This window comes from Poromitra crassiceps, assembly GCF_964638095.1.
Source record: "Poromitra crassiceps genome assembly, chromosome: 12".
NCBI classification, from domain to species: domain Eukaryota; kingdom Metazoa; phylum Chordata; class Actinopteri; order Beryciformes; family Melamphaidae; genus Poromitra; species Poromitra crassiceps.
In genome coordinates, this window is record NC_139632.1 from 42,912,259 (window position 1) to 42,937,323 (window position 25,065).

Below are 25,065 nucleotides of genomic sequence, written 5' to 3' on the forward strand. Positions count from 1 at the left end.
AATGTTATTTGCACCTGTATGTCAAATACGCAGAATTTAAAATGTTTAAGCACGTCTAAAGTATGCACCCGACATGTGCACCTACGTATGTGCAGTGAATATGCCACTGTCTCTGACTTGTCTTATCACTAATACTGCCTTATTGCTTGTTGTGTCTCTTGTTGTTTTTGCACCCATATGCCCTGTTATATTTGTACTATTTGCACTATGTTGTAAACGGAGTCCACAGCACAAGAATTTCACACGTGATACTTGTACCATGGAGTGACAATAAAAATCTTGAATCTTGAATCTTGACATACGCTAGGTTCCAAACTGTTCGCTACGAACACCATTCTGTGAAAACCATCTATATGTCATTTTGGGAATAATTGGAAACTGACTTATTCTGTTCTTTCAATACGAGGACATGTATAAACAACCATCTGAAGCAACTCTACCTTTTCCGAAAATACGTCTTTTGCAGTTCAATGAGTAGAGCAAGGCACTAACACTCCCAGGGTTAGCGGTTAAATTAGATTAGATTAGCCTTTATTGTCGCCCTTAGCAGAAATGTGTCTTGGGCATTTGAGAGAACATCGTGGCATCGTAGCACACATATACACATGCACACAGACAGTGCATGTACAATCAAACTACAATTAAGATTCAGTACCGATATATCCCTATACACCAAAACCATACACACACACACACACACACACACACACACACACACACACACACACACACACACACACACCAAGAATAAGTGAAGTTATCATTTTATCCCCTTGGGGAAATTCATCCTCTGCATTTGACCCATCCTCTACTAGGAACCTTCCTAGAACTAGGAGCAGTGGGCAGCCACAGTGCAGCGCCCGGGGGACCAACTCCAGTTCTTTTGCCAGTGCCTTGGTCAGGGGCACTGACAGGAGTATTAACCCTAACATACATGTCTTTGATGGTGGGAGGAAACAGGAGCACCCGGAGAAAACCCACACGAACACGGGGAGAACATGCAAACTCCACACAGAAAGGACCTGGGATGGACCGGGGTTTGAATCCGGGACCTTCTTGCTGTGAGGCAAGAGTGCTAACCACTGAGCCACCTGAATATTACCTCATATTGCACAAATACCCTGTACAAAAAACAATAACACTGAGCTGGCCATGCTACATAAACATAGACCAGGGGTGGGCAACTGGCAGCCCCTGACCTCACTGTGACCCCTGGGTATTTTTAATTTTTATTTAAATTTTTTATCAGCAAAGTTGCCCATCCCTGACCTAGACATTCATGGTACACAAGTACAGTGAGATGCATTGGAAAAGCTAAAAACAAAATAGCATAACATTGCTGTCTGGTGAAAACCTTGTGACTCCAATTTTAGTGAGTTCAAATAGACAGATATTGAAGTATGATAGTGCTAATACTGTTCATTCATACAGTATTAGCAGTCTTGAACCTGGTCGTACACACAGCCGTGCTCCACAGGTGCAGCAAGCTGTTTTGCCTGACACGGTCGGCCTAGGTGTTTTTTTATGCAGCTGTGCCTGTAGCAACACTGCTCAGTGTGATCGCCCCCTAAGGTGTACCCAAGGTCGGAATCCGTCCTGGGATCTTTTGGCGCTTTCCCGACGCATCGTACCAGCCATAGATTCCACTCTATTTGCTTTGAGTAGTACCACTTGATTTCCCATTGCAGACTTGGATTATGCTGCAGCTTTATGCAGATATTGATGGATTTTTTTGGTTTTTGTTCTTTAGATTATTTTTGGGGGCATTTGTCTTCATTGGGCAGGACAGTAAGCAGACAGGAAAAGGGGCCACAGGTGGGATTCGAACCCAGGCCGTAAGCCTAAGGCAGCCTTAGTGATACGCGCTCTGGCAGGTGAGCCACCAGGTGGACCCGTGTGTGGACATTTGTTTTGCCCTTTTCGAAATAGTCTAAAGGACTGGACTGTACAGCCATGAGGGTAATGACTGAACTTTAATTTTTCATAAACTATCCCTTTAACTCTTTTCATCAAAGCAGCTGGAGGTGCTTCTGCATCGTCCTCCACCACAGTCCTACATCACTGAAATGACCTCCAGCGCTCCAAATGGAGCGATATTGTATTTGAGCGTCCATCACAGGAACAAAGTAACACACGGCAGAACGTGTCAGGAACCCAAACCGAAGAGCCCTGTGGTACCACAGCCAAACCAGGATGTGCAGCATCATCAGAGCCGCTGGCCGAGCCGTGCGTTTTAATCGATTTAGACGCTAAGCTCTGGACCCTATTGATAGCCTGGAGTTGATGGTGACAGACACTTGTTACAACCATTTCCTCATCAACAAACACCAGTTCATCTGGTGCAATAAGGGGGAAAAAACTGTTTTCTCCCCAATTGCACTTGAGAAATTCCCCCTGCTGCCCCGGTCGTTGCTCCACCCCCTCTGTCGATCTGGGGAGTTGTTAGTCTAGTCATGCTGATGGACCTGGGGAGTACGCTCCCAGGAACCCCACGGAGTGCAGTGCCCAATTTCGGACACGCGCATAGCCATAGCGCCACCTACTGGCAACACAAAAAGCGGTTTATCTCGAGAAACGTTCGTCCGATGTCCGTTCGACTTCAAACTTGAGGGGTGCACTTCTGGGGGGACCCCGACAGAGTGCAGTGCCCGAATTTCTGCATGAGTTTGGTTACACGCAAAAGTGTAGCAGTCATTTTACTTTGACTTAAGTACATTTTTGCAGTATTGTACCTCACTACATTTTAAATCCCATCCATCACAGAACAGAGTATGTGTGTCTACCATCAGCAACAAACTGGATCAACAGAATCTGACAGACTGTGAGAACGGGAGTCTGACTTGACTTTGTTTCTGCACTTTATTTTCTCATTTCTAATGTTTCCATTGAAAAGAGCATCTCTAGTGTGAACTCTGACCTCTTTCCTTTTAGAATCACACGGAGAAGATCACGGCTAACAACGTTCTGAATGTGTGACAGTCTGAATAATGAAGCAGGGCGTAGCTGAGAGAAACATGCCTGCTCAGCAGTCTTGCTCTGGATAAATTGTCCTGACGAAGCTGAACTGTGCGCGGGGTATAGCTCACACTAGTAGCGCTCCATGCTATGCCCAGGAAACACAGAGTGATTTCAGGATTCAAGGCCCGCTGCACCCCGCTGCTCTAGCCTATATTTAGCGCGCTATCTTGACCCGGCTGCCTTGCAACACTAGAACTCCCAGGGAAGAAGAATGCACAAACAAAACAAGCACACCCCGATCGGTTTACATGAAGGCGCGCGGGGAAGCTGAATAATGGAGCAGCAGAGGCCTTCCTCTAGACACCGCCGGTCGCTTACGCAAGGAGGATGAGCAGGCAGATCTGCAGTGACTTAGCACAACCAGGGGCCAAACGAGGAGAGAGAGAGAGAGAGAGAGAGAGAGAGAGAGAACTGAACTCAGAGAAAATACTGTGCAATTAACAAATTATTGTTTCCCCACTACATTTACCACAATGTATATCTGCTATTATATTTAATATTGAACCCAAATATTCCTTGAAATCAGTGAGATCTGACCGTTTAACCTTGCTCTCAGTTGAAACTTTGTGACTTGCACGCAGTCCGTTCCTGTTCTTGGTTTGACTGACAGGACTCACAGGAGTGGTGCTGGAAGTGTCCGTGATTGAATCTAATCAGTATATTTAGCCATTTACCCAATGACAAAACACAAAGTACATTGATGCTATCTGGACTCTGAAAACAAATCAATACAGACTGAATTTCTGAAGGCTTTGGCTGTGCCTGACCTGTCTGTCTGTCTGTCTGTCTGTCTGTCTGTCTGTCTGTCTGTCTGTCTGAAGACAACACAGGTGTGGGAAACTTTCATCCTGCGATCGCACCGGCTTTACATCTTTGTACCTACATTTGATGCACCAATTCAAGCTCAGTCACAGAATGTGAATGGATAGGACCGTCTTTCCCATCCAATTAACATTCCAGGATGGTCGGAGTTGCGGCCATTTTGATGTGACTAGCTTCCGTATAAAGCGACTCACAGCAAGTCACTGAACTGAGGTTTTACAGCAAGAAGACTGTTTCAAATGTACCATCAGTGCCATTTGCCAGTTAGCTTCAAAGTCAATTTAAATCAAACTCTTCCTCTCAAGTGAATGACAGTCAGGAGGAGGCTGTGCTCTGTTTACTTGGGAGAGGCTAGATGTACTTGCTGGGCAACCAAACCCATGAAAACGTGAATTATGTCCCCATAGCTTGGTTATTATGGTTAGGCAAGTAAAACAACTTGGTTAAGGCTGGGGTTTGGTCTATATACAAGAAAAAGTTTTGTGAATTTTTTTATCGACTTTTTTGAGATTTTTCTCCCATTTTCTCCCCAATTGTACTTGGCCAATTCCCCTTGTTGTCCTGGTCTTTGCTCCAGGGAATCTGTCCATCCAACTGAATGGAACCCGGGTCCCCGCGGTGCTAGGTGAATGTTTTGACCTTTACACTACCCAGACGCCCCATCGTTGGTGAATTTTTTAATGTGGCTTACGGTATGGGTTTGGCAACCCAGCAAGTATAGCTAGCCTTTCCCTCCATACATGCTGTTGTCTCATGTTTCAAAACTCATTCTTTCCTGACACCTTTTGGACACTGTGGTCCTTATACCTCCTTACAGCTGTTGTTTTGTGATTTAGGGATTTGGGCCAGTTGTGCCGTTGCACTTGCTGCAAGTCAGTCTGCAGGTTTCAGCTGAGTGCCTTAAATAAAGGTGAGGGCTGTTAGCAGCAGCCATGTCTGGATCACCTCAGACAGGTGAGGGCTGTTAGCAGCAGCCATGTCTGGATCACCTCAGACAGGAATCACATTGTCAGTTTCCTCACCTCGGAGAGCGGCTCTGTCAAAACTGCTGCTTTAACCTTGGCCTCGCTCACTCATTTTGATAGAGCAGCTTACAGAGACTTTAATCTCACACTAATTAACAGATTCCCGTTAAAGAAATGTCTCACCGCCCGCAGTCTGCTGCTGCTGCAGATGGAGACAAGTCAGGATCAACACAGGCTTGACTATAAATAATGGTTTAAAAAAAATCATATGAAGTACATTCAATGTCACTGCAATGCAATTTACATGCAAGTAACATCTGTAACAAGCAGAGAGGTGGGACGACGTGTAAAGTCAAGTCAAGTCTCAAGTCTAAATGTAAAACGGCAAGTCAAGAGCTCAAGAGCCAGAAGGTTTCTGTTCTTTTTTAAGCCAATCAGCAGAGCGTGCAGAGAGGCATGTGACATCATCAGCATGCGTTCTGAAGCCATCACTTTACGGAGATTGAGGTCTCACAGGAGCGGGATTGATCCCGAGTGAAGTGCTACTCAGGTTCATTTAATCAGGATCAGACAGCTGATCCACAGCTGATCCCAGACCAGCTCAGCAGCTCAGAAAATCAATCTCTGAGCTCATCTTATACCACCAAACACCTGTTTGACGATTTATGCCGCTTTATTGAATCGTGTAATCGGGTGATTTTGCGATATTCTGACACAATTCTACTGTCTGATGAAAACACGCTAATTTTATTTAAAAAACAAACAAAAAAACAAAAACAAAAACATTGCACTTAACATTGCCATTCAGTTCAATGGGATGAACACTAATGTTTGCCGTCAGATGTCAGGCTTCACTCAGATCTCTGTTTGGAGTTTACCATATTTCCTCTAATAGTGGCAGGGTGGAAGGGTGGGAATCACCAGAGAAATGACCACAATAACTAAGTCACAATACAATATTATTGCGATTTTAAAAGATTGATGGGCCTACTTGGCGTCCGTGTATCGATACAATCTTGCCACATAAAATATTGTGATACTATGCTGTATAAACCCCCCCCATAAAGGCCTGATACGCTCTACAGTTGAAGTAAATAAAGGCCCTTATCAGTTTGACTGATAAGACTGATATTTTGTGGCTGCCGATAACCGACATTTTGTGCCGATATTAAATTTTTGATGATTTACAAAATTCCAAGTACTCAGTGTTTCTTCCAAAAGTTTCTTCTCGTCAGGCTGGAAAATCAATTCAGTCCATCATGTGACACTAAAATGTTCCTCTGAAACCAAATGTCAGGTGTGGTTTTCTGTTCAGGAGGAACCTCCATAAGATCAGAGGAGGACACGCTGACTGGCTGATAACTGATATATAACAAATGGCCGACATCAAGTCGAAATATGATTCAGACAGCCTGAAGAGCAGCAGAAATGTGTCTCCCCTCAACAGTAAAATGCAGACAGAGCCTGAGTGAATATTAAACAATATTACAATATATCACTACGAACGCTTTGAAACCTCTATAGGTGAATTATACTGTATCTCTCTCTCTCTCTCTCTCTCTCTCTCTCTCTCTCACACACACACACACATGCACACATGCACACACACACACACACACACACACACACACACACACACACACACACACACACACACACACACAGCAAAGCTACACATCTCAGATACTAGTATGTATAGTATGATAGTAATATGACAGTATGATACGACAATATGTTTAAAAAAAAATACAAAAACTAGCCAAATGTAGATACATTTGTGCATGCAGACAATATTATATTTTGTACAACGGAAATATATATTTTCTTCAATATGCTGTTAACATTTAGCCTATCTGCAGAAATATACATATAGCACGCACAATATGATTGAATGAATGAATGAATGAATGAATGAATGAATGAATGAATGAATGAATGAATGAATGAATGTCATCTGTGCAAATACAATTTATGGCCATTTTCTGTATATTCTGAAACATATTTCAAAAGGTAATCTGATGCGCATGCGTGATCAGTTAGTGATCAGTTGTGATCATATCTTTCTTTATGGTTAATTTCTACCATAGAATCAATCACTATAATATTTATATAATATCCCTGATATTTGAATAGTAATATTTACTATAGGATGACTGCAGGCTATTCCATCATGCTGTGGGAACGAGTGTCTGTAGGCTAAATGACATTTTTCCTCCTCCAGACCCATTTAGACCGGTTTTTCCTCGGCTGGCCGGGCTGAGCAGACAGGCCTATAAATAAGTCCGGGTCAAACCGGCCGGATCAGTTCGATAATAAACAGCAGCACTCTTCATATTGACACAGATACTATTATAGCCTATATATTGTACATTCGTAGCGGCTTCACGGTTTCCACAGAGAACGCAGCTGTTTCTCAGACCGAGAGAGCATCTCATGTCAAATGAAGGTTGGTCCTTTATTCTAATAAATGTTACCTGAATAAACACAGACAATCTGGAGATTTAAACAGCAATGAAATGAACCGGAGATGTGAGGCTTGTTGTAAATGAAAAAAGATGAATAAAGCTGATATCTCACCTTTACAGATTTCTGTCCGTCTCCTCTCGCACAGCGTCCAGCACCCGCAGAAACACTTCCCAAATCAATACAGACAGAGTCTGAAATACAACTTCCGCTCATGAGTTCCAAAATAAAAGATTAGCGTGTCCCCAATTTTTTATTTATTTATCCCCCAGTGAAGATAGGCTACAAAAAATAAGGAGGAATCCCAATTCGAAGAAAATTTAAGAAATACAATTGAATTGCCCCAACAGAGACAAGCAGTGTTGCCTTACTGTTAGAAATGGCTTAGGGTCCGCCCAGTGATAAGTGATGTAATGGGCCAACGTTGAAATAATAGGCCTATTATTGCAGTTAAGAACAAATGAATAAGCTGTTACTGCTGTGCTGTCATTCCCTTTTAATTTTCAGATCTAAATTTCACCCATTACAACTCTCATCTGATCCATTCTGGTCCCAATTAATCGTTTTCTTCCCACAATGATAGATCTTAGAGAAATGTTAGAAGACCTGGAAATATGCCCTCTACTTCACCCAGTTAAACAATGCCAATGGTTAATGGAAAGCTTGGCTAATCCTCCTCCTACTACTAGCCTACTACTACTACTACTACTACTACTACTACTACTAACTATTATACCAACAATTGTATTACAGCAACAACAACAATCTTTATTCAAAGAGAAAATATCAAAACAGTGTTACAAAGTGCTTTACAACAATTACAAGCTATTAAAATGTAAGCAATAAAGAGAAAATGTGAACAAATAAAGAACAAGTGCGAATTCACACTAGCTGTGACCAGATAGCGCCATTATGTGAATTTCTGAAATAGGCCTACATGATGGCAGGGGCAGCCCACCCGGCTCTGCCTCTGCCACCCTGGATTTCAAAAATTGCTCCCCCACTGTTTTAGTCAATTGGCAACACAAACGCACACACATACAGTCAGACTAATGAAAAACACTTATTTGTTTATTTTTTATTTATTTTAATAACAAGGCCCAACAGGCTACACTCAGCAAAATGTCACCCATGCGTCAGTACATTTGATGCCTTTATTTTGAAGGCAGAAACACCTTTTTTCCGGTACAACTGGCTCACTCCAATAAACTGACAATTCACGACCCAGCGGGCGGGCTCTCGCTGAATCTCTGACCGACCGGTCCGTTCGGATGATTGACAGCTCAACACGCGAATCCGGAGCCGATCCGGAGCCGCGCCGCAAGACCCGTCCCTAAACATTCAAACTGCCATGCCCGGAGAAACTGCATTATTGATCTGAGCAGTCAGCAAGTCATCAACCACTGCGCTAACCTGCTAGTTAGCCTACCTAAGTAGAAACCATTTCACACACACACACACACACACACACACACACACACACACACACACACACACACACACACACACACACACACACACACACACACACACACACACATACACACACACACACACACACACACACACACACACACACACACACACACACACACACACACACACACACACACACACACATTGAAGAAAATACTATATTTAATGATGCAAATATTACATGAAAGAATTTATGGTGCTGTACAAACCACGTAGCCTATGTCAGAAGAAGAGGGCTTGTATGTGAAATAAATCCCTACTGTCATTTTATTCAAAAAATCAAGCACTCTGAGTCGCATTCTGCATGTGAATGGTGCAATAAAAATAAAGTTGTTATTATTATTATTATTATTATTATTATTATTATTATTATTATTATTATTATTATTTGGTATGTGGTTGCAGGCATTGAGATGTATCGATGGTTGCAGGTTGCAGTTACTCGGGTCTGACAGCAGCGCCTCCAGGCCAGCAGAGGGCAGTCAAACATATTTTTCCTCTAAATCTACTTGATCAAATCGTCTTTTCTGCATTCATTGGTTTGTTGCATCTTGTTGCATGTGGCGTCTGATGCCGGTCTGTTGGCGTTACGCATTCGTCAAATTAAATGGTTGATTTCGTGTAAAATGTCCGCTGTCATCGCTCGTATTGTACTAAATGCCAAACTATACACTAAGCTGTTCTCTCCGGTGACACATCCAGAGGAGCCAAGCCGTTATTCTTCCTGCTTTCATTCAACTCGTTAGCCTGTTAGCTAACGGATAGCTAGCACCTGTCAATGTCAGTGAGCTAACGCTAGTTGCTAGCCACTTTGAACCTTCTTTCACAACTGTTATATCAACTCTTCCTGCGTCCTTCCTGGCAAAGAGGTAAACTTCCAAATTCTAATTTAGATTTAACGCTAGTACCATACGAACGAACGAATACATGACATTGAGATTTACGTTAATTTGGATTTGAATAATAATTTTGTGAAAGGGAAATTGAAACTTTGGAACGTGTGTTCCCCCCCATTGTGACGTTGGAATGGACTTTATTCTCATCTCAATGTTGTTTTATAATGGGGACATTTATATAAAACGCTATATACGCCACACGCACGCGTAGGTACTTTAAGACTAGACTATTTTAACACTAAACCCAGTTTGGGGCACTGGATGAATGAGTTAAAACTCTTGTCTTGAGTAACGTTAGCATAACGTTAAGTCATTGGAACTTGTTATTTTCATTACTGGGTATGTTTCAGTGAATTTTAAATTCCTATTTGTTTTGTATTTGATTCACTATTTTGTTTGTTTTATTTCTGTAATTGGTTTTGTTCTTGCTCGACCTGAGGCAGAAGATCCAGGTTTTTTGATGTGGTGCCTTGTTTGTATGCCATGTTTCTCAATAATAAAAACTTCCTGCTGGCAGACTCTCCGTTTTGTCAGCCAACGGTGTCGTTTTCCCACGCGCAGATGACAGCAGGGGCTCTGCGGGCCAGACACCATGCTTCCCCGGGCAGGTAAACAGCTCCTGGTGCGTATCTCGTTCTTCTGGAAGCCGCTGTTCCAGGGCCGGTACCTGCTGCTCACCAACACGCTGAGTTGCGGTGGGATGCTCGCGCTGGGGGACTCCATCCAGCAGACCCGCGAGAGGCACAAAGAGCCGGGCAGAGAGCGGGACTGGAGCCGCACAGGTACAGGGACACACACGGGGCCTGGGTGGTGGGTGTGGCCGGCCTCAGTAGGAGTGGGACCCTCAATCCTGACAGTGTTGGTAACTTGACCCCATCTGTTGTGCTGCACAGGGAATGAATGGGCGTCAATTAACTCGTTGCTCCACCCATCGGTCTGTTTAGTGTGATATCAGAAGACAGCAGCAAAAGCATCTCAGAAGCAGCGCTTCATGGACGTGTCGAGCAGGAGCTTTGCCATTCACACCAGAAACACTCTGTTTTGCTCCATTCCTCGCTCTGTTTTGCCCTGCGTCAGTCACAACTTGCGTTGACTTCATGCCTGGCTGCTCATGTACAGCTCACAGCTCGTGTGAAAAATAGACCAGACGCCGAAACTGTCGCTGCAGCACGCACGCAGCGTGTGGCGTGGCGAGGCAACACAACACACTGCATCCGGTGTGATCGGTCTCCCCTGTTAACAAGGAGGCCAAAATGAAACTGCCTCCGCGAGGCGTTGCTTCAGCGTAGGATAGGCGTCTGGTGTGTTTGGGCTGTAAGCAGCCTTTCATCTTAAATACGCAGCCTGTACAATGAAGTACTAACTGGGAGAGAGAGAGAAACTTTTGATAGTGAAAATGATATATTTCTTCCTTCGCGAAGTAATGAAAAGAGACTTGCAGTGTTTTGGTGACGGGCTGTAGCAGCCACTCGATTATATACATTCTATACTCTGTCTTACAAAGGAAAATTACCTAAGCAAAAGCCTTTATGAATATTTGTATACCGCACCTTATCCCCAACATTCATACTTCTTTCACCTCTTTCTCTCTTTCTCCTCTCTCTCTCCCGTCCACCCTCCTTCCCTCCCCCCAGGTCGGATGTTCATGATGGGCTGCTCCATGGGGCCGGCGCTGCACTACTGGTACGGCTGGCTGGACAGAATGTACGTGGGCAAAGCTATGAGCGTGGTGGTCAAGAAGGTCCTGGTGGATCAGCTGGTGGCCTCGCCCACACTGGGACTGTGGTACTTCCTAGGTGAGAGGGGAGCGTGAAGCTTCACTGTGAACGGCAGTGGCACGGCAATAATAATAATAATGACACCAAACTAAACTTTATTTATAAAGCACCTTTCATGCGTGGCTGCTTAGAAAGTCTTTTAAAACTCTTTACAGATGCAGTCTAATGAATGTGTGTGTGGGTGTAGAAACAGAAAGCTCAGTAAAGCTGCCTGTGGCGATCTGAAGCTAACCTGACGCTGCCAGATGGACGGTATAGCTCCACATACGTTTCACTAAACCAGTCGATCTGGGAATGCAGTAACCAGACCCGCTGACGGAGGCGGGCACTTTTTCCAAGCTACTTGGCAGGTGATTGGATGACCCATCTGTCTATCACCGCTGGTGGGTGTTTAACTTCAACCAATCAGATCGCCGAAGGTGCCTGTGCCTGATCTCCGTGGTATTCATTGATTGAGTCCTCACGGTCGTAAAGTCACCTTCGAAGCATTTAGTTAGATTATAACGAACTAGTTGTGTGGCTTAGCCTTCCCAAATGTTGAGGGTCGTTTTTTAGAATTTAATACATATAATTGGGAACGTTACATTCAATTTCATTCAGACAGCCTGTCACTTCCGCGGCGGCAGCCATGTTGACGAGTGAAAAGAACTACAAAGACCATGTACCCACTACTTGCCCAGACGAGCCTGAGCCCGCCTACGGCTGCCGCTGATTCGTCGGGCCGGCATGGTTCGACCAATCATCTTAACTGCCTGTGCATGACAAGATGGATACGTCGAGAGAATCTCTTTTGATCTCGCGAGGTTATCCATCTTGCAAGCAAGTTTAATCTGAAGCAGCCACATGGAACATTTTTCCTTCAGGCAGTCTGATCAATATGCACCTGCTGACCCAGGAAGTGACTTCAAAACAAGTACTAGAAACTAAAGATCAATTCTGGAAATGACACTATACCAGTCACACGTTTGGACACACCACATGTTTCTTTATTTTTTTTCCCACATTTTAGAATAACAGTAAAGGACCGTCAGTGAAAATATCCGCACACCAATGTACCAAGGCAAAAAAGAAAAAAGCCTAAATGAACTGTCCAGAGGCTCAGATCAAGTTCCAAACAAAATTAATTCAAGACATTGGTGCAACAGGTGCTCAAAAAGTGACAAAAATAAAAAGTTAATTTAAACAGCAGCCAACTTTGAATCAGGGACTATCATCAGTGCCGAACGTACAATGTGAGACAGGAGGACAGGACAATGTGCGTAATTGCTGCAGCGCTTTGGAAATGCATATTACCACATCTAAAATCTATCTGCCAAGTTTGGATGATACGCTTTCAACAACTTCAATAGGTTATCCTACAAGATGTTGGATGACAAGGTAAGGAATGGATCCTTGTGGCATTCATAAGAGGGGCGGGGTTGACTCATAAGAGGGGCGGGGTTGACTCATAAGAGGGGCGGGGTTGACTCATAAGAGGGGCGGGGTTGACTCATAAGAGGGGCGGGGTTGACTCATAAGAGGGGCGGGGTTGACTCATAAGAGGGGCGGGGTTGACTCATAAGAGGGGCGGGGTTGACTCATAAGAGGGGCGGGGTTGACTCATAAGAGGGGCGGGGTTGACTCAACCTCACAGGGAATTTCTTGGCCAAATGCCACAAATAATCATTTGGAAATGTAATTGTATCCTATTTTAATACAATTGAAATTGTGCTAACAAATTATGTACAAAAGGCCCTCTATCTCCGACGTTTACCGCGCTGTGCTCCCGTCTGATCCGTGCGTATGCATCACCGTCCACTCCAGTGCAATATATACTAATCATTTGTTAGATTTCTTTCATGTGACCGTGACTATGCAAAATGGAATTGACATAATGGAATTTAGTTTTAGAAGCATGTTGGATCAAGAAGTCATCAATTAAGAAAATGCAGGAAGGTAGCCTACACACAGCCCATGCAGGAGACTTTTCTATTCTCAGAATTTCAGAACCACAGAACTGCACAGTAATAAGAGAGAAGCACACAAGACAAGACACACCGGATGTAGATGTCTTTATTTGCATATCAAGCGGGGAAGTGAGATCCGGATACCCCAGACCCATGTGGGGCCACATTCTAATAACAGGTGTGAACTGACGTACTTTACTCAGGTGATGATGTTAGTCCACATTGTAGCCATTTCATTGTAGTGAGAGCATTTTTTTTAAACTTGACCTCGCTGTATAAAATGACCTATTGTGACCTCTAGGATAATCACAACCTCATGAAACTTTACATCCATAAACTAGAGATGTAGGGCATTCAGATGTTATGTGATGATGTGATGTATGGTATGGCTCTCTTACGGTTATTCTATAAATATCATAAATAAATTATAGAATGAATAGGGACATATCAAAATTGTGGGGGGAAAACATGGTCATGTTTAGTTCTACCTTGGGTATCTAAATCTTAAAGCCATTTTGAGGGTTTGGGCGTGTACTAATTGTCCCCCCCCCCACCCCCACCTTTGAAATGAAAATTCCATACCTGGTGCACACAGAGAGAGACAGTTGACGGCCGGAGAGACGGCAACCGGTACGGGATGGGATTAGCACCCCATCTTGGCTCTCGTGAGGGAGAAATCCACAAACGCTACGGATTAGCCTCCTGAAAATCTGCGCAAAGATCGGCGCGGCCTGGGGTCCTTCAGGCTAGAGCGAGGTGCTCGACGCAGGTAAATGACGTGCAGCGCACAGGCCCTCTTGAGGCGTCCTTGAGGCATCCTCTCAGCCTCTGGATTGCCTTTGCCACGGGAGGGTCTGGTGAGACGAAGGAGGAGCACGGCCGGGAGTAACCCACAGAGCCTAGATCCTCCATGCACCGAAGGGCCAATACTGCGGCGTAGCACTAGCTCTATTGCAGCTGATTGGGCGTTCTCGCTTACCCCTCCCGCGGGCAACGTTGCAGACAGAGTAGTAAGGCTGATCCGTGAGCGGCTTCTGGGACGCGAGTCGGGGTCTTGTATGATGTTGACAGACCCGAAACACCTTACGACCCCAGATAACATCACTGATGACGCGTCCCAGCGCATGCGGCAGTAGTGTATTTGAGAATAACACACACACACACACACACACACACACATAAAACAGAGTGTGCGTCTCAAAGGTCTCACCTGAAGACGTGTGTGAGGCGGTCGCTGTGCGTCAGCACCTGGGTGTGGATCAGAGTTCATCGTGTTGAGGTGATAAACACTTTGGGAATGTGGTGTTGTTCGTGTTTTATCGTAGCTTTACACTCCTCTGACCTCTGACCTGTATCTCGTGTCGCGGCGCTGACGCACGTCTGACGCACACCCATGTTTATCCCCTGCAGGCATGGGTCTCATGGAGGGACATACGTTATCCGAAGGATGGGAGGAGTTTAGAGACAAGTTCTGGGAGTTTTATAAGGTAAGAAGAACGTGTGTGTGTGTGTCAGCTCAGGTCCTGGTGTGATGTTCAGCGTTGTGGTGGGAGGTGGACCGCAGCCGTAAAATGACTGTAAACCTCTCTTGGGGCTTATTGCTTAACTTGAAACCTATCTTATGTCCTGTCAGCAAACACTGCAACAGGAAGGAAGCTAGGTGAAATTTAGAATGTTTATGTTGTCAAGTTAAAACCCGTCTTTTGGGTTGGATTAATTAACTGCACTGCAGTTATCTTGTTAGAGACCCGAGACTCACGATGGCGTTATTTAGTGCAAACGTTCAATATTTCCATATATACTCTTTGTGAGGAACACTACAAACTATGATTAGAGACTTTGAAGACTCAGCATGTCACCTTAAAGGAACACTCCGCCCATTTTCAAACAGCTTTGTATCATTAGAACATCAGTAGTATATCAGAAAACTGTAAACGGTTTTGAAGTCTGTCATTTAATTTGACAGTTATTGAGTGTTAAAGTGTGGACCAGTGACATCACTGGTCCACATTAACTCAAATTAATAACTCATTAACTCAAATCAACTCTCAATAACTGTCAAACTATTCATCATTCATCAGGGCTCGACATTAACGGCTGCCCGGTTGCCCCGGGCAACCAAAAAAAACATGGGGCAACCATTTCTCGGTCTTTGGTTGCCCCAGGGGCAACCACGATTTAACATGCAACAAAATATGTACAGCAGCAAACAGCAAAATATACACCAAATAAACGTTTTAATACTTGTTGTGAGTGACATATATGTGACATTTTATTGCTGTTACAATCGAAACGATGTTACTAATTACCAGTCGGAACCTACGTGATGCATGCTGCACGTGCGGTATGTTTAACGAGTACTGACTGGGACAGGTGGGGCTGCTCGCACACAATCACAGCGGCTGCAAGACGCAAGAAGAACCTCGTCCGCCCGCAGCCCCGCACAGAAACAAAGGACGAGGAAATTGTCATTGAGGTGAAATACCCGTGCGTCTTTGAACGGGACGGAAAACGAATGCTATACTGCAAAGCATGTAGCCTACAACAAGCGCTTAGGTCTCATATGCTTCCCGCATCGGCGAGTGTCCACACGGAAAAGTTAGTTAAATCAGCAGACGCGCCCCTCCACAAGGCTGCTGTGCAGACGGTTTTCGCCTGGCTGTGCACACCCCGAATTGTGTAACTACGTGGACGCGGCTGGGCGGACAAAGTGGAGTTTTCAAGACTCCAGCTCACTTCCGCGAGCAGAAACCCACACACAGTGTATAAACGCTCCACACGTTTCCTCGTCAAGATTCAGTGTCTCTCATTTCCGTGCGACAGCCCAAACTTCAAGCATAATTCCAGCATAACGCTATACTGCAAAGCATGTAGCCTACAACAAGCCTACAACATACACCTCGACCAGGACATCCTTCAAAAACGTTTTACCACCGCGTATATGTGCTGAGAAATGATTTGCATCCCTGGCCTGTCAGCCTCTCATACGGGGTGAGAGAGAGCGGCAGGGCCGCTTCTGGGCCTTTTGGGGCCCTATGCAACATCAGAGTGGGGGCCCCAAACCACTGTCATCAAAGTATCCCTGAATGAACATGAGGAGGGCAGGCCCGGCGTTAGGGGCGGGCCTGACCGGGCCGGGCCTGACCGGGCCGGGCCTGACCGGGCAGGGCCTGACCGGGCCGGGCCGGGCCTGACCGGGCAGGGCCTGACCGGGCCGGGCCCCCCCATTTAACAAACTGGCCCCCCCATTCAATTTTTTTTTTTTTTTTTTTTTTTTTTTTTTGTTGCTAAAAACGTTTTTCTGTTTTAAAGTTTAACATGGAATCTGGCTGTCATTAGGCATTGATTAACTCAATGCTATTGCTAACTGTTACTTTGAACATCCATTTGCAATGATTCTGGCTGGATATTAACTATTGTAAATTTGTCACAATGAATGCAATTTGTGCACAATGTGTAAATACACTTAATGTTAATTGTTTAGGCCTAATTATTTGTAAAGTCACAACACATTAGAGATGTGTGTAGTTCTTCACAGATTTAGCCTCTTCATTTTGCTCTCAAATGCACCAGGTTGACGAATTTTACTTTAAAATGTACAAAATCTTCTTCCGGGGGAGAATCCCCCCGGACCCCCCTTGGGTAGCTTGGCCCCCCCAAGCTAGGGGCAGGCCCCCTCTGTAACTTGGGTCTGGAGCCGGGCCTGGAGGAGGGTAGGCTACTTAATTATCAATAACGCTTTTAATTAATAAATTAAGCACAATATGAACAATAACTGTTGAAAAATATATGAAAATGAAAGTTCACAAATATTAGTTAAATCCTTTCAGTGCAAATGCATTATAAAAACAAAAAATAAGATTTGTTTAGAAAACGAAATGACACAAATTTATTATTATTATTATTATCATTATTACTACTACTACACCCGGTGCGCACACTGAATAGGCCTATTATACTATACTATAGATTATTATACTTACTTTTCTGTCACATCGTCATTATTAAGCCGGCTTATGACTGCATAGTATCTTAATTACTCAAAATATAAAGCGACTAAAATTGGGCAACCATATTTTTATTCGGGCAACCAAAAGCTCTTGCCAGGTTGCCCCTCCGGCAACCACTTTTAAAAGTTAACGTCGAGCCCTGATTCATCTAGTTTGACAGTTATTGAGAGTTGATTTGAGTTAATGAGTTATTAATTTGAGTTAGTGTGGACCAGTGATGTCACTGGTCCACACTTTAATACTCAATAACTGTCAAATTAAATGACAGACTTCAAAACCGTTTACAGTTTTCTGATATACTACTGATGTTCTAATGATACAAAGCTGGTTGAAAATGGGCGGAGTGTCCCTTTAATAACTATTAATAATTTGATCATTGATGTGCTGGAAAACTATTTCTCATGGAGTGGAAACTTATAGAGTGCCAAAGTCACACCCTCTTCCACATTTAGCGTACAAATCAAGGGACTTCATGCGCCATTCTTTTAAAATGCCTATAAAAATAGTTTTAGAACAGATCACGACGCAACACCAACCTTTCTTCAATTCTGGAGTGGGAATGGAGGCTGATTTGCAGCAAGGCCCCGAGCCTCTCAATAAATTCTAGAGTTAAACTGAGGATGTACATTACTCCATTAACTCATTGAGTGCCAATGACGTCGATCGACGTCAAAGTAAATAGTGACGTAGAGTGCCAATGACGTCGATCGACGTCAAATGCGTTTTTTGACGGTGGGACGTGGATCAAAGCCTCAGGCATCTCCTGTACAAATATTGTAGCTATTGAAGGTGTATAACCTATTTTACGGACTCATTAGGTGGCGACAGTGCTCTCCAGATTAGAGAAAGGTCAGGAAAACAGCAGGAAAAAGCCCCGTGATGAAAGAGAAACCGCTCATGCTGCAGCCAGAGCCATATAGATTGCTCTGGCTGGAGCTGACGTTGGCTGCGAACAGCAGTCAATCCGCGCCCACAACTGAGCCTCTCTGTCTCTGCTGTATAGTTTCTCCACACGATTAGCCGCCAGAAAGGCAGCACCCGACGCCGAAGGGCCAAACCATTCTCAGCAGTCCGGTTTGGCTTTTCCGTGTCGCGCTGGGAGCCGGCGCACAAAAACGGAGCACTCCGAAAATAGATGCTGGGTGCGTGAGGCTGTGTGTTAGTGTGGGGAGAAGTTTGCAGCTGAGGGGGGGAGAGGGGGGTGGGGCACGCAGGGCACCACACAACTACACCACGTCACTACATTAGAAAATATTTGCTTCAGACTCAGTGAATGTGCTTGAAATGCTTCATTTCACAAAAGGTGGAATATCTCAGCTTCTAATTTGAAACGCCTGTTTTTGCTCAAAACAACCTATCTTCTCCGGCTCATAACTAAAGAACGGAAAATGGTATCAATAAACTATTTTTTGCTGATGATACAATAGAGCCAGCTCGTTCTTTGTGCATGTTCGGTGTTTACATAGTAATATCACACAATATTCTGTGGGCCTCGAGAAATCACTGAAAACACTCTGAAACTCTGGCACTGGGAGCGTCCGTTCTCCAAAAGTGGCTGGCACTCAATGAGTTAATGATAAATAAATTGAATCCAGACACTCCTGACAGTTGTCTCAAATGCCCAACTCATAAAGAAACCCATGCAACACATTCTGGATTCATGAACCCTCTCATTGCTTGTCATATAGACCCTTTTACACTTTGTAAACAGCATGACGTATTTTGTGGGCAGAGCCGAATTCATTGCAGAAAGTTACAACTTTACAACTAAATAATAAATATGGAAGATGCCGACGCCTCCTCCACATATTTTAAAGCTTTGCCAGCAACAGACAGGTAACCTTACATAAATAAGCAAACTCTTTCAATGGGGGTGAGGTTTCCTGAGCAGTACTCAGTCAGGATGGGTCTAGGATCCAATACATCGCCAAAGTTGCAGTTACATCATCATATTCATTATTATAGTTACATATTATACATATAAGTTACATCGTCATATTCCTAGTGGGAATGTCCAGCGTCTATACGCATACGGCACAAGACGTATTTTTCCTGTATTCCGGGGATCTCCCTCATTTCGGCTTGAGTTCCACGGAGTTGTGCAATGTGCATACCGCGATGCGTGCACAACTAACCCTGTGATGTCGGCTGTAAAAGGGTCTATAGGTGTTTGATACTACAGTACATTTGGATCTCAAGTATTTATTATTCTTATGCTATGCTCTACGTTTGTATGACAATCCTCAGGTTGTACTGCTATACTGGTTAAACACTTGCTGTGCTTTGCTTAAAAGCAAATGCACTGTTTTTCTCTTGTTTATTTTTATTTGACGGATGAGATGTTTTCTTGGCGCTAATTGTTTATATTACATGGTAAGTATTACATTGTATCCTTGATCTGAGTTTGATCAAAATCGCAAACAAACGCTTAAAAAAATAAAAAATAAAAATAGTTTTACTTGGTCAAACCAAGCGATTCAGCTATATGTAGAGACCGTATAACATTTCACTCGGGCCAAAACTAAAAATGTTGAAAATTGTTTATTTTTAATCCGTGTCGGCTGTTGATCTGCCTGCTAACGTTTGTTCACGCTGATGGCGTGTCTTTCCTCCCGGCAGGCCGACTGGTGCGTCTGGCCCGCGGCGCAGATGATCAACTTCTACTTCCTCTCACCCAAATACCGCGTGGTGTACGTCAACACCATCACCTTAGGGTGGGACACCTACCTCTCCTACCTCAAACACAGAGTAAGTCTGACGCGCCGCTTCCCCTGGATGTGATGTCACAGTGTTTCAGTCGAGCTGAAACCATTTCTAATCGCTTAGTCCAGGCAGGGTTTTCAAAGTCTGTGACTGTGGGCCTCCCCTCAGACAAAGCTTGGAAAGCCATCTCCCCTACACACACCCAGCAATTAATTGAGCCAAGATAGCCTGATATTGCTGTTTGGCATACTGTACTTCAGACTACACCAAATACATAAAAGGTCTGTCTGAAGGCATTGATTTGTTTCTGTCTCTGGGAAAGTGGCGAGCAAAAAAAAGTAAAATTCCTCCAAAATACTGAATCTGTGAATTATCTCTTTAACCAAATCACACACATTTAGTCTATTCTAGGGTTAGACTTAGGTTCTATGTGATCTCCTTTTGATAACTAATGTGATGGCTAATATAATATTTGTTCACTTCCATTTGCTGAGCCTCCCCTGAAACTGTGATTGATCTATGGAAACATTCCTACTGAAACCCAAAGATCATTACCAGACAGATAAGGTAACAGCAGCTGAAATGACTCGTTTAGAGGGAGGGAAGGAGAGAGAGGTTCTACTATAAAAGTCTGAACAACTTTAATATTATGGTGTTTTGACGGCAAAATCATGCCATGTGTTCATATCTGTTGTTTGGAGAAAATAATATAGGCAGGGTGGCTTGGAAGAGCAGGAAAACTATTGAGTGAAATTCTGCTCAATTTAATGATGGACAAAGTGTATAATGAACACTTTTAATCCACAGTAAAGTTCCTTGATATAAATGTATTGCATGTACTTTTCTTTTTTGGATATAGCATAGTTCCTCACAAAGGGCAGAGTAGAAATGTGTATTTTTAAGTTGAATAGACAGACTAGGCCTGCCTCAGCATTAGAGCTGCAATGATTCCTAGTCAACTAGTCGATCAGCAGAAAATTCATCGTCATTTAAAAAATAAATAAATAATAGATTAATTGTTTAGACACATTTTTTAAGAAAAAAAAAAATCTCTAGTTCCAGCTTCTTAAACGACTAATCGATTAGTCAAGAAAATAATCGGTCGCATGGGTAACGTCGGTAACACAAATGTACTCTTTGTCTCACATTTGGTTTGTTGGGATCTGGTCACGCTAGGAAAGCCTGTCTCCCACTTTGAAAACCTCTGGCCTAGTCAATTGTCAGAAAATTAATTGCTTATCTTGTCATGTCAAGTAAAAAAAAAAATCAAACATTTGCTGGTTGCGTTTTCACAAGTGTAACAATTTGCTGCTTTTCTGTTTCACAGGTTGTTCACTGTCTTCAGTTTGTTTGCCTGTTGTGATATTGATGATATTGATCTGTGTATTGACTGTTCCTCTCTGGCAGGATGATGGCCGCCCCTCTGAGCCTGAGCACAGTTCAGACTGCAGCGCTGTGGAGGAGCAGCAGGGGGCGCCGTAGCCAGCCGACCCGTTGCGGGAGAAACTTTAGAATCCGGCGTGCACCTGGCCAGGCGCTCTTCAGAGGAAACATCTCGCTGTCTTCAGGTCAATCACACTGGTGCACGTCCTGCAGCAGATTTGAATCTGCAAGATCAGCAGACCTTGTGATTAGGGATGTGAATGTGTACAAAAATCTTTGCACATTTACTGGGGGGGGGGGGGGATTTTCACTGTGTAAACATGTACATATTTTAGGATTTATGTGAGTTTTGACAAAAAAAAGTGAACTTTGACCGCAGGTCGGTGCTATTGCGCTAAATAATCGCTAGCTTTCCAGTACCCTAACCCTAAATGTACTGTAAACCCAACCAAGCTGCTTTTGTTGCCTAAACCCAACCAAGTTGTTTTGCTTTCCTAAATTTAACCAGCAGAACGTCCAGCAACAAGTGATGTCACAGGTGTTGAATGCCCATTTAGAATGCCACCTTTTTCTCCATATGTCTGCCCTGGGGGCCTGTGGGAAAAAAGTTTTGATCTTTGTTGGGGTATTTTTGTACCAAACATGAGCCCCAAATGTAAATGAATATATATATATAATATATATGGCCATATCATGCCCAAATGCAAGGGCTCGTTTCTAGCACTCAACATCTTTTTTTCTTTTTTGTTTAAGTACCACTGGGTCAGTAGTACATCAAAAGGACGTGATTCAGCGACCCAGTGGTACTTAAAAGAAAAAAAGAGATTTTGAGTGTTGGAAACTAGCAAAGATTTTTGCTCTTGCACTGGATTCCCCTCCCCCCCACCGCCCCCCCTCCCCCATTTCCTGGACAACTTCCTACCTAGATGACTGAAATGAACAGAAAGGTGTTTTCCCTCCAACAAACCGCTTCACTCTTGAATGTAGATCCGGCCTGTGTTTTATATCTGAACTCAAAGGAGTTGTGGATCTCTCAGTTTTGGAACACTCCTTTCCTCGCTGTAGGGATTTATGTTTTATGGATTTCGTCTATTTATTTTTTATTTTCTTATGCACTGTCTGTGACTCCCAGTGAATCGGTTCAGGGATTGAAAGCTGTCATACTGCCTGATGTCACGCTGGTATACGTGATGCTGTTCCACACCTGAATGACCTCACATGATGCTGGTCGCTCTTTCGAATCTCCACATCGCCATTTGGCAAAGTGAATGCCTCCACATCTTGAAAAAAAAATCGAATTATTTTTTACATCTAGTCTATTTTTTTTTACACTCATATTTTAAGCAGTGAAAATTAAAGTGGAATTTCTCATTTATTTTATTGCCATGCAGTTTGTGACTCGTTCTCAGTGTGAAACGGCTTTTCCTTATGACCCATCATCGCAGAAGTCAGCTGCTGTGTCTTTTATAAGATGTAACCTGTATTAATTTTGCCTTAATATGTGCAGTACTGCATACTGTGCAGTATTTATGCCAAATCATTCCTTCATGTTGCGTTCCTTTTAAAGCACTATACAAGATTGTTGAAATGCTGTGTGTGTGTGTGTGTATATATGTATATATATATATAATTTACCATCACACAGAATAATTCAAACTAATTGTGAACTTAGCGGGCATCACATTGAGTCAGGCGCTCTGTTGATTAGTGGAGGGCTGTGTGGGAGTGTCACTACTTGGCCCGTTTGTGTGACGTGAAACGTTACTCAATTGTGTTTTGGGCATTCATGCTGTTAGCATTTGAAAATTGATTGTAGCAAAAGTAGAAATACTAACCAGAAATCCCAACTTGAACAGTGACAGTACGCCAAGTGGCTCCACCATGATGAATATCTTTGTACTGGCTCAGGGCAAGGTTGTAGAGCTCCTCTGGTCAGCTGATCACGGCAGCGATCAGTCTCTACTCGATCTTCAAAGTTGCTCGGTAAACGGTAGAATGCTACAGTGCTATATGATAAACAAGGTTCTTCTTCATCGCCAATCCGGAGCGCCGGACCCAATGTGAATCCAGCCTTAGTGAGATGATGAATCCAGTTTATTTCAAGCAGTTTTCCTGTTTGAAGATGTGAATTACCCTCTTTAAAACAAAACTCTACAGTAATCATATTGCATTTGTGTCCCACTACACACACACGAGGAGACATTGTGACATCACTGATGATGTCATCAGTGATGTCATAAAATCCCACTGATGTCATAGTGACAGCTAGTTAAATATATCAGCTAAACCTAATTAGTGAATGATGATATTTTGAAGAGATTCTGTGATGTGACAAAATCAGAAAGGATGATAAACTAAAATAAATGTGAAAATCATAAATTTGTTATTTTTTTCTATTTAGTTCCATCTTTGTCCCTCAGCCTCGTGTTTCCGCACTGCCTTCTCCACAGATCACCTGTCAATCAAACAGGGTGGGCGGAGCTTGGGTTTTCTGTTGATGCAGTTTTGAGTTAACCTGATGCTGCCAGATGGATGTAGGTTGCTTCACATTTGTTTCACAACCCACATTGTGAATTTGTGAACTCAATACCGCCCCCATCTGGTGGAGTCTGGTTAGTTTTGAGTTTCTCTTCTCAACCTTTTTCAACATCAAGGACTATCAGTTGGTCAACATCAGCCACGGATTTTGTCTCTGACCCAAATCTGAGAATATTCTTTATTGTCAGGTATGATTTAAATGTCTGGTAAGTCCCTGACTATCTTATCTGTATTGCAGGTAGAGAGATAACCGAGAAACTATGGTCATCAAAGCAGTCATTCTTCTGCATTCTCTTGAGTTCACTTCTTGTGAATGAAATGATGCCTAAGTTTAGCAATTCATGGGTTTGCAGGTGAAACCCTGGAACCCCCTCAAGGACCGATGATGGTCCCCGGACCACATGTTGAGAAGCATAAAAGACATGACAAATGGTGAGTGCATGATGGGTAATATTGAGCATGCACATTTGGAATATATTGAGGGTTGTTGAAATCTGAGGGGTGGAGAGAGAGAGAGGAATCGACTGAATGAAATGCAGGAATGAGGACCAGGTGTTACAGAATGGGGGTGATATTGTCCTTAACGTTTGAAGTGAGCTTCTTTAGGTTTGAGGGGTCCATTTTGCAGGTTGAGCCAGTGGTTGATAGTTTACTTCTGTCTTTGCAATTGAGTAAAAATTGTTTTCTTGCCTATGATTAGTGCAATTCAAATTAATGTTTGAGATGTTTTTGTCAAAGATGATTTGACTGCTGCATTTATGGAGGAGAACCAGCCCGGCGGGACCACCGCACGTTTGCGAACCACTGAGTTAGTGGATGTATTTGAGCTGTTTGCTGTTTAGAAACCAAACCTTGTGTGGTGCCTGAACAAGCTCAGAGGCTGCACTGAGCCAAACCAGCAGCAGGGAAGCAGCCGAGCAAATACCAGCGCCTTGTTCAAACACTGAGTCACCAGCTTCAGGCTTTTGATATGCACCAACCAAAATGCTCAGAGCACACCTCTCCAGCCAACGCAGGTAGACTACATCCTGCTGTCAAGGGTGTGTGTGTGTGTGTGTGTGTGTGCG

General features: G+C 43.6%; 2 protein-coding genes across 2 annotated transcripts in view; one reads left to right on the top strand and one right to left on the bottom strand.

The window, feature by feature from the left end:
- rab3ab (RAB3A, member RAS oncogene family, b) overlaps positions 1-7,415 on the bottom strand; it is a 20,136-nt gene extending 12,721 nt beyond the window's left edge. The window contains exon 1 of the mRNA XM_083647521.1: positions 7,383-7,415. The gene's annotated coding sequence lies outside the window, so the exon portion shown is untranslated. The remainder of the gene's footprint in view (positions 1-7,382) is intronic.
- Positions 7,416-9,328: 1,913 nt separating this feature from the next.
- Positions 9,329-23,703, top strand: mpv17l2 (MPV17 mitochondrial inner membrane protein like 2). The gene is made up of 6 exons (XM_083647447.1): positions 9,329-9,613; positions 10,158-10,422; positions 11,275-11,436; positions 14,775-14,851; positions 19,994-20,122; positions 21,485-23,703. Exons 2-6 carry the CDS (start codon positions 10,233-10,235, stop codon positions 21,557-21,559), a joined length of 633 nt encoding a protein of 210 aa, XP_083503573.1. The 5' UTR covers positions 9,329-9,613; positions 10,158-10,232; the 3' UTR covers positions 21,560-23,703.
- The last annotated feature ends 1,362 nt before the right edge of the window (positions 23,704-25,065 follow it).

What these genes read in the sequence shown, in the direction of transcription:
- mpv17l2 (XM_083647447.1), top strand. Translation starts at nt 10,233, where the DNA reads ATGCTTCCCCGGGCAGGTAAACAGCTCCTGGTGCGTATCTCGTTCTTC. An exon ending in GCGGGACTGGAGCCGCACAG is followed by an intron (nt 10,423 to 11,274) that starts GTACAGGGACAC and finishes CCCTCCCCCCAG; the next exon opens with GTCGGATGTTCATGATGGGC. An exon ending in GGGACTGTGGTACTTCCTAG is followed by an intron (nt 11,437 to 14,774) that starts GTGAGAGGGGAG and finishes TATCCCCTGCAG; the next exon opens with GCATGGGTCTCATGGAGGGA.